Source organism: Mus pahari, chromosome 6 (assembly GCF_900095145.1).
Source record: "Mus pahari chromosome 6, PAHARI_EIJ_v1.1, whole genome shotgun sequence".
NCBI lineage: Eukaryota > Metazoa > Chordata > Mammalia > Rodentia > Muridae > Mus > Mus pahari.
In genome coordinates this window covers 51,022,351-51,032,739 of record NC_034595.1, presented here as the reverse complement: position 1 = coordinate 51,032,739, position 10,389 = coordinate 51,022,351, and the positions used below count along the sequence as shown (strand labels likewise).

The following is a 10,389-nucleotide window of genomic DNA, read 5'->3' as shown; positions in this document are numbered from 1 at the left end:
AGAGAGAGAGAGAGAGAGAGAGAGAGAGAGAGAGAGAGAGAGAGAGAGAGAGAGAGGAGAAAGGGAAGAGAGTATTAACCGAGTGTACCTATGCAACGGGCTTAGTAAACAGTAAATGTTCAGAAAAGCTAATGATTCCTGTGTTAGTTACCAGGCGCTTTTGCTGTAATATACAAAGGGGAGAACCAGTACAACTGGTGATATGATGGTCTGACCTGATGGTGACCTGATGGGCTGTTGACACCTGGCAGTGACATCATGGGCTCAGCAGATCACGATCACTCTCTTGAACCAAAACAACAAACCAGGGTACAGGGCTTAGCCATTACCTGGGGGTCCTGGTTGATCTTGGCAACGTCCTTCTCGTAGCTATCAATATACAGCCGGATGGTAGCTCCTGCACTCCCGGTGCCACTCAGTCTGAAGATGATACGAGAACCGTCTGCAAAAATAAGCCGCAAGCCCTGCAAACAGATAAGCAGACGGTTTTCCCACCAGTTCCTGAAAGGGAGACTGAAGCCCGGCAGACCCTGAACTGTCCATTTGGAGACCTAGTCTTATCCATCAGGGGATTAGATCCTTGACGGATGGCAGCAATCGAGCCCTGTGAGACTGGCTTCTATCAGCCTCTCGCTGCATCCAGACATCCAGACATCCAGACGAAGAGGCTTAAGTGATGTAGGAACAGCATTTCCAGGGTCATCTGGGAGATACGATCGCGGCGATACTGGACGCCATGAGGCCCCTTCTCCGGCCTATTTCCCTGTAATTCATGGACTGGTCATTTCAGTTTGAGGCTCAATAAATAAGTAAATCTGCTAGATGCGGAGATCTGACTCATGGCCCCTGAGGGAACTACAGGCAGATGAGAGGAGGCACTCTTTATAAAGCACCTGTAGGGAATCTCACAAAGGGGGCCACATGCCCTAGACAGTACCCCAGAATGATCCAGGGTCAGTCATCTCAGGATGACTCAAGTGAGGTCCGTGTGGGAGCAGGGCCTTTTTCTCCTTCGCCCCCACATAGTACCTTTACACCTTACTTTATTTTTTTCCAATTTTTTATTAGGTATTTACTTCAGTTATATTTCAAATGCTATCCCAAAAGTCCCCTATACCCTCCCCTCTTCTCCCCTACCCACTCGCTCCCACTTCTTGGCCTTGGCGTTCCCCTGTACTGGGGCATATAAAGTTTGCAAGACCAAGGGGCCTCTCTTCCCAATGATGGCCGATTAGGCCATCCTCTGCTACATATGCAGCTAGAGACACAAGCTCTGGGGGTACTGGTTAGTTCATATTGTTGTTCCACCTATAGGGTTGCAGACCCCTTCAGCTCCTTGGGTACTTTCTCTAGCTCCTCCATTGGGGGCCCTGTGTTCCATCCAATAGCTGACTGTGAGCATCCACTTCTGTGTTTGCCAGGCACTGGCATAGCCTTACTTAAGGAGAGGTTGAAGACTCATGATATATTTCTCAGTGTAAGGAAGAAAGGCTACAACTGACATTTGCCTAAGGACCCTTCACTCTTTTTTCTTTCTTTCTTTTTTCTTTTTCCAGAGCTGAGGACAGAACCCAGAACTTTGCACTTGGTAGGCAAGCGCTCTACCATTGAGCTAAATCCCCAACCCCAGGACCCTTCACTCTTTATGAGTCTGTCTGGGCTTTATGTGATGTCAGAGACTGATCAGAGGGAAAGGTCCTTGTCTCCTGGGGTTTGTCACCACTTCACAATTCCAATTCTTTAGATTTACTGTGAGGACTGCAGGTGGGACGCGCAGAGCGTGTTCTCCAGCTAGTCAATGCAGAGGGTACAGTCACCACCACTCAGCATGTTCTACTTTTTAAAAGTCTCCCAGGGCTGTCTTTATCCTCAAATTTCGGCACGAAGCTTCTGGTGTCTCCCTGTTTCCTCTGGGTCCTTCTCTCTCCTACCCCATCTTCCTGCTAAGTGCTTCAGTGTTCTCATCCTATGGCAAGGAACACAGCCTAGCTTCCCGGTGTGCCTCCGACCTTCTAGTAACTCCTACTGAGGGGCTTCCAGGGACTCCCCAAACCCATCCCCTCCAAAACATGGCAGATGCCTTATTAAAAGAAAAAGAAAAAAAAAAGCAGGCCAAAGCTCAAAGCTCTGGATGTATCTCTCAGAAAGAGCAAGCAGGGAAGGTAGGGTGTGACGACACCTTCATCCCCTTTGTTGTTTCTGCTTCTGAACCCCCAGACATAACTTCATTCCTTGTCAGCAGGCAACAGATATGAAAGTGAGTGGACCCTGGTTCTGAGTGATCATGGAGAGAAGGGAGGTGAGTGATGCCCTGCAGCCTTAGGTACTGTTCATGAGAGACCCCAGCCATCTCTCGCCACCCAGGATGGTCCAGATTCTCAGCTCTGCTGTCCTACTGTGCACTGCCTTGTCAGATGGCCACAGATAACAACAGTGGGGATTTCTAACCAAGAGGCCTGCCTTAGAAAGGCATATCCTTATTGTGGGTCTGGAACACGTGAAAGGAGACCATGTGACGTCATTCATGACATCACACTGCTGCGACGCCTGGAGAGAGAAGAACTGATCTCTAGGGTCACAGTAACATTCGTCTACAGCTTTAAGACTTTCCAACATTCCAACATGGCATCTTGAGTATAATTATGAAACTCCCTCTGGCATATAGGCTCAGAGTTCTAGCATGGAGAATCAGGGGGCTGCAAAGAACTAGGGCAAAACAAACAAAACAAACAAACAAACAAACAAAAAACCCAAAACCATCCTCCCTATGAGTACGCATGAGAGTCGAATGTAATTTGGCAGAACCCCAGCTGAAAACCACAGACCCAGGAAAACACACCTGCCAAGGAAGCACAACCGAGGGAGGGGCCGTTTCCTCAGTTCCTCTCGAGGCAGAGAGGACGCTCTAGGGTAGGTCTCTCATATACTCACAATCGGCTCCTACCTGATTTTTTGAAACGCTTCCATCTACTGGGTCACTATATTCAAAGTTATCTGCTTTCTCCACAGTGTAGACTTTATCGTTTGCTGAGAACTGCTTCCCCACAAAGGAGCGGTCCAGCATCAGGGCCTCCAGGTCCTTCATCATTTTGTTTGCACCCTCAGCTTCCACCTCCTCGTAGTCATACCTGGAAGAAATTATGTAGTTGAGAGCCCAGGATTGACTTGACAGCATCTGAGGCGAGCAACATTGTCTCCATCCTTGGCCCTCCCCAAAAGTTACCTACCTTCAGAAGGCTGCCAAAAGCTGTGAGCTTGTCAGTCAGCAGGGATGGAGTGGGCTGGGGGAAGGGGTGTGTGAAAGGAGGGCTTAGAAGAAAGAGGAAGGGCCTTCTGAATAGCCAGAGGACTCCTGGCTTGTGTTTTCACAGAAAGAGGTTCTAAGATGCTTCAAAAGAGACATCACCAACTGCCACATCTCCACATCTTGGGGAGGAAACATCAACAGCTTTTTGGAGGTAAGATACCTCCAAAAAATTGCTAAGTCAGCCAGCATATAACTTAGGCCCTTCTTGTCCAAACTTCTATTGCTCTTACAAGGCGAGGGCTGGGCCTGCCCTAGGCTTTGGACCTGTGTGGTGTTGTGCGGTGAGTCTGTGGCTACACAAGAGTTCCAATCTCCACAGGAATCTCCTTGAGCTAGGCCAGAATGCCAGAGACCAGATAGGCAGCCAAAAGATAACTAGCTGTGCTTCAAACACCAGGCTCCTTCAGTGGGGGTATATTCTGCTTTAAATTTAGCCTGGCAGAGGATGCCTTAAGTGGATGATAAAGGGTCAAGAAAAGAAAACAGCTGTACCACAAATCAGATTCTGTGATTATTATTTTCTTTCAAGATTTGTTCTCCACCTCTTTTTTTTTGTAAAGCTAAAGACACTCGCACGGTTTTCTTAACCTGGCAGTGCACGTCCTCTTGAAACAGATGCTCAAGATGGCAGAACCCATTTGTTTGCGATAGTGAAACAAATACAAGATGTGCACTGTAACACCTCTGAGACACGAGGAATATTGCAGAATTACAGCCAACTTATGCTGGCTCCAGGAGTCTTCGAAGCTGAGACAAAATAGCCCCCTCCCTCCTGAAGCTGGCGCTTTCCCTCCATTAAGATGATAGAGAGCAAGAAATTACAACCAGGCTTCTGCTTCATGCCTGTGACCTTTGGGTGTTTGGGAATAAAGATTTTTAAATCCCAAAACACAGAGGGTTGGAATGGAAAGAATGCTGGCTTTGTAACCAGACAGAGCTGGCTAAGACCCCAGCAGAGTTGTCCTGACTCTTGGCATCTAGGTTGTATTATCAACTAATGGTCTTGAGGCTTATGACAGACAACAGTGTGGCAGTGTCTAACGTTGTTCAGCAAACGGAGGAGTCAGAACCAATCATAAAGGCAGGTTCTGAAGCCTGGATTTGTAGTCCTTGATTGGCAGCTGTAATTGATAAGTAGTGAAGCCATGGTGAGACATGTCCAATATGGAGGTGTGTTTATGTATCAAGAGTGAAGCTCTGAACACCACTCAACCTTACTCCATTCTGGTTACTGTTTACTCATTTATCTATTCAAGGGCAATTTACACGGCATCTCCATGACTCAGGAGACACCACAGAGCACAAAACCAACATGGTGTGGTTGTTGTGAAATTCTGGGCCTAGAGAGTGAGTCCATAATTGCTACTATGAGTTACCAGCTGTTCTTGCTCCTAGAGAGGACATTCCTGATTGGTTCCCAAGACCTCCTTATGATAGGACATGGCAGTTTTTTACTTAAGCTTTCATCAAAAGAGTACTATAATCAGAATCCTCTTGGAAGAGTTGCTTAGGGTTGAATTCTTTTCTGACTTTCTGAAAACCATAGACTATCAGCCCTGGGGGGGGGGGGAAATATATATATATATATATATATATACACACACACACATATATATATATACATATATACATTTATTTTTCTTTTAAAAACATCTAGTCTAGTGCACCCATTTTATTAAAAAGGCAACTAAGAAAATAAACAAACAAAAACAACAACAAAAATAAGAACAAACAAAATAAAGCCGGGCATGGTGGTCCATGTCTTTTACGGCAGCATTTGTGAGGTAGAAGCAAGCAGATTGTGGCGAGTTTGAAGTCTGAGGCTTGCCAGGGCACAGTGAGACCCTGCCCTAGAAAACTAAAACGCAAAACAAAAATGGCAACTGAGGTCCAGAGAAATCATTGCCATAAGATTCTTACATATGAATGCTTTATCTAATATACTTTTTCATAAAAATATTACAATCCAGGGAAACAATTCTTTGATTTTTACACTTCTTAAAGAACAGGTAAATTAGAAATAGTGAAAAACACTACTGGCAAAAAAAAAAAAAAAATGGGGGTTTCTAGGTCTTGAACCCAAAGAAAGCCGCCCACATACTGACCACATAGACACTTTATTAATCTCTAACCCTACCCCACATTTGAATACTTCTTAAAAATAAGAAGTATATATGGTAAAAAAGAATTGTTAAGTGTTTTTAATCATTTTGTTTCCAGTATAATCTCTAGTACCTGGGAGAAAGAAAAATAGAGAGTAAATATCTGTTGGATCAATTACTGGGCAGATGACACACAGCCATGGGTCCTATCTAATGAGTCAGAAAAGCCGATCTGAACTGAGCACTGTTTCCAGAATTTAAGGAGAATCATTTCCAGGCTTTTTAAGCTCTAGAGTTTACAAAACACCTCCAGACTCTGATGTCGCTCCATCCTCTCAATAGCCAAAGTAATATTCTTCTTTCTATGGATGAGGAAACTGAATGAAAAAGTTAAATGACTCCCTAACTCAGAAAAGAACAAATTCATATTCAAATCTATTTCTGTGAGTCCAAACCCACTGTTCTGCCAACCTGATGGATACATTTAAAAATGTTTATAAAGTATATATTCTTTTAATTAGGCTAGATATTTTTTTCCTTGCTCTTTATGGCTGGCTTAAAAGCTGACTTCACCCTGAACCTCATCAAATCATGCTTAAAGTCCCCAGCTTAAGAAAGTGAAAGAACCCGAGTGTCCTTATCATTACAAACAGAACAAACATTGCCTGCCTGAGAATTCTCTCGGTTCACTTTCCCACCATCCCTCGAACACCACCCCGACTGTGTCTTACCTGGTAAAGAAGTTCCGACCAAACTTCTGCCAGTGGTCTTTGAGGATGTCCTCCACGCTCTGTTTGCGGGTGGCCAGAATGGAGAGCCAGGCCAGGACGGCCCACAGTCCATCTTTCTCTCGGATGTGGTCTGAACCTGAAAAGAGATGAGAAACGTGGCTTTTCAAAAGTCCTTGAGAGCCAGCCCAGGAGTACGCAGGCTACTGAAGCAGTCAAGAGCTCTGAGGACTCCAGGACACGGAAGGGCTCACAGATGCAACAAAGTAACACAACAGTTACAAACAATGGGAGTAACAGGAATCAAACTGGCAGATATCAATAAGCATCTGTGGGATAACCTGATAGAGCTTGGTGTATCAATTACAAAGTATTAGTGTAGGAGGAAAAAGGAAAAAGTCCCATATCAATAAATAATAAGACGGCTATTGTAAACTCTCAGTAACTAAAAACAGTCTGTAGCGCCACGGAATAAAACAAAGCACCCAGACAGAGACACAGAGAGATATAGGAGGGACTCAAGTTAATAAGGTCTCACTTCGAGCCTATGGGAAAATGATGCATTGTTCTTAATGACGTTATCATAGCTGGCTTATTACCATAAGGAACTTCAGGATTTGTTCCTTCAAAAGAAAACAGTTCAAATTTAGAAATTTAAAACCCTACCAGGCATGGTGGTGTCCACATGTGATTCTAGCACAGGGCGGCGGAGGCAGGAAGATCAGAAATTCAAATTCAACTTCAAAAAGTGTGTGTGGGGGATGGGGGAATGAAAGCCTTTAAATACTAGACAATATGTAAATTTCATTCTACTCTGAGAGTAATAAATACAGGTAAAGCCATTATTCAGAAAGAGAAACAACTGACATATTTACCAGCAAAAATATCTATTTCTTCATAGCACTATACTATAGATAAAACTAAAGGTCATTGACACAGCTTAAAGAATCTACATATTTACAAATATAAAACAAATTATTGGAGGGAAGAGGGAAGAATTATGGGAGGGGTGACCAGGAAAGGGGCAGTGAGTAAAGTAACTAAGTAAAAAATAAAATTAATAATAATAAATAAATAAAATAAAAAAGATTATTTACAACACTCAGTATAAAAAAGAGTATTTTTAGTAAAAGTAAAGCAAGTTCTAAAATAAAACATACACTAAAGAGAAACAGGAAATTCATACAAAAATATGAATCAATTATTGGGTAATCAACTAATGTAGCAAAGGGCTGGCATTATTTTCAAGAAGCTAAATTAAGCCACAATGAGCAACTGGTACTTGCTTGACAANGAGCCACCGATTTAAAAATCAGAGCCTTAAGCTTAGGGGAAGCACAGTGGGAATGAGATTCTAACAGAATGCTCTTGGGGTATGTGCACTGACACCACTCTTCTGAGAAGCCATCTGAAGGAAAGTATCAGACTCTTAGGGGAAGCTAGCCTNTCCTAGAGCAGCTTTTCCTAACCAGGAAGGGCCCATTTAGTGATGTGACATATCCTATTTGCTTGTTAAACTTCCAGCACTCAGAGACAGAGGCAGGCTGATATCTGAGTCCAAGGCCAGTATGGTCTACAGAGTTGAGTTCCAGGACATCCAGGGCTAGATGAGAAACACTGTTCAAAAAACAAAACAAAACAAAACAAAAAACAAAAACAAAATAACAACAACAGCAAAATCTCTACCAAAATTAAGAAATTATATCCTGTATGTGTGTGTGTGTGTGTGTGTGTGTCTGTGTCTGTGTGTGAAGACCATTTTTAGAGGCCCACTATGTGCCAAAATGTTTACTTTTAGCATTTTAACTTTTTATATCAAAACAAAGTATACAGCACAATGAGCTAACTTTCTATTTCTTGAGGACTGCACACGATCTTTGGAATCATCTTTCCCATACTGCCACTCAATTCTTGACATGCCTTCCTGCCCTCCGTGGCTTTGTAGCTGGCCTTGTTTTTCTTGGTGCTTTCAGGTATCTGGAATGATGCTGGCCACTCTGTGGGCATGTTCAGGAGCATCTTTCCTTCCTGTCTTCATCCTTTTAGACCCAGCTCAAATATCCTCTTCTCTATGAGATGAGCTCCCAAAGCAGTTCTCTGAACAATTTTGAGTTCTGTTTTATTTCTTCTCCTATAGCAACCCAAGCCAGACCTCAGGGCTGATAACCATACTCCTTGAGCCCTACCCTTCTGTTTTCCCCAGTAACCATGAACTTCTTAGAGACTTGCTATCTTTGTAACTAGTTCTGATGACCAACATTGCATATGAAATTTAGTAAGGAACTATGAATGTGTGCATGAATGAGCAAATTAATTCATCTAAGCCAAAACTTGTTCTTTTTTTTTTTTATTAAAAAAAAAGTTTTGTTTCCAAGATTTTTCTCTTGGATGGATTTCTTTGTTGTGGTTTCTATTGCTGTGATAAACATCATGGTGTGGAGGAGGAAAGTGTTTCCTGTGGCTGTAGTCCAGCATGAAGGGAAGAGTTCAAGGCAAGCACTTGGAGGCAGGCACTGGAGCTAACCTTACAGGAATGCTGCTAACTGTACTTCTCCCATGGTTTGCTCAGCCTGATTTGTATACAGCCAGGATCACTATCCAGGGGCAGTATCGCCCACAGTGGGCTTGGCCTCCCACATCAATCATTAATCTAGAAAATGCCCTATAAGCTTGTCTAAAGGATGATATAATGGAGACATTTTCTCGGTTAATATTCCTTCTTCCCAGATATGCCTAGGTTTATGTCAAGTTGACAAAAAAAAACAACCAGGACAAGAAGGAAAGGGACGTCTCAAACCCAGATGCCTCGAGAGACATAGGCAGTGCATTTTAAGGCTTTATATTTTGGATGTTTTATAATACAAATGCAAGATGCATTTACTATTAGAAGTAAGGAGAAAACAAAATTTTTAGGGAAAGCGATGTTTTCTTTCCACCATATTAAACTTTCAAAACATAATGTCCTTTCATTATATACACTGGGAAGAAAATGGATAAATATAATCCAGGACACTTTCTCCTCTAGAAGGGGAAGCCCCACTCCTGAGCTTTTTTTAAGGTGCAAGAAGCCAAGCTCACTTAAATGTAAGGTAGAGAGAGAGGCCACTGTCACCCCAGCTGGCAGAAGGGTAGTGCTGGATTTTGCTCTGAGAGTCTTCACTCTTGTTCCGGCACAGGGCCTGCCTGAGCCCCCAGGAATTCTGCCCTTTCAGCACCTTGCAACACCTGTCACTGTACTCCAGCTTAATCAGCACCTCGTGGTAAGGACACACTGGGCTCAGTCAGGTCATGCTCTGGGTCATAGGCAAGAAAAATGTCAACCCCAGCGGAGGGAGCCAAAAGTTAACGGTTTAGGGCTTCGGTTTCACTTACTAGCATGGGCATTTCAAGAGCCATGCTGGCATCTGCCTCTGCCAGATGACAGCCTGAGACAGGGGTGGGACAGCTGTCTGTCTGTCTGACTGCGTCCCTCCTGAACATGCAACTCTCTGTTTGGAAATTTCCATGCATCCCTAGTAGCCTGGCTCATGTCACCTCACCCTCACTGAGGATGGTACATTTGACCCCTCTGTGCTGTGGCTACCATCCCCCATGACCATACACTACTCTTGACTACGTGATATGCCCACCGTTGGCTCAGGACAGCTCTCGAGAAGGGCTTGCCCCAGAATGACCAGCTCCTAGCTGCCTGGATGCGGTCCCATTCTGTTTCCCTCTGTGCTCATCTAGTGTCAACTGGAAAGGACTGACTCCACAGAAAGCCTTTCCCAGCCCCCAGGGCTGTCTCCCGGGAGCTCTCTGCTTAGCGTTTCTTCTGCACAGCTTCATGCCTGCCCTGGAACTGGGTTTTCCTTTGGTGGGAGATAGTGAGTGCCAGGGCAACAGGAACCCTCTTAACACGAACTTCACTTCATAGTCAACAAAAAGAATCAATGCCAGTGTGTTCCGAGTACTGAGATAGGTCTCCCATCCTTGCTGGTGAGCATCAAGACAGGTGAGGAGGTAGACAGGCAGGTAAGCATATACCTGAGTTAAAGATAACTAGGGCCGGGCGTGGTGGCACACGCCTTTCATCCCAGCACTCGGGAGGCAGAGGCAGGCGGATTTCTGAGTTCGAGGCCAGCCTGGTCTACAAAGTGAGTTCAAGGACTGCCAGGGCTACACAGAGAAACCCTGTCTTGAAAAACCAAAAAAAAAAAAAAAAAAAAAAAAAAAAAAACTAGGGTCCAAGTCTCGTCCCATTGGAATAGTT

The 10,389-nt window shown here is 44.1% G+C and overlaps 1 protein-coding gene across 2 annotated transcripts in view; it reads right to left on the bottom strand.

The window, feature by feature from the left end:
- Positions 1-10,389, bottom strand: part of Pgm1 (phosphoglucomutase 1) — a 59,767-nt gene that overhangs the window by 5,199 nt on the left and 44,179 nt on the right. For both annotated transcript variants that reach the window (XM_021199891.2, XM_021199890.2), the window contains exons 8-10: positions 6,141-6,276; positions 2,945-3,128; positions 330-464 (exon numbers count right to left, since the gene is read on the bottom strand). In XM_021199891.2, the coding sequence (XP_021055550.1) occupies positions 330-464; positions 2,945-3,128; positions 6,141-6,276 (455 nt within the window). The remainder of the gene's footprint in view (positions 1-329; positions 465-2,944; positions 3,129-6,140; positions 6,277-10,389) is intronic.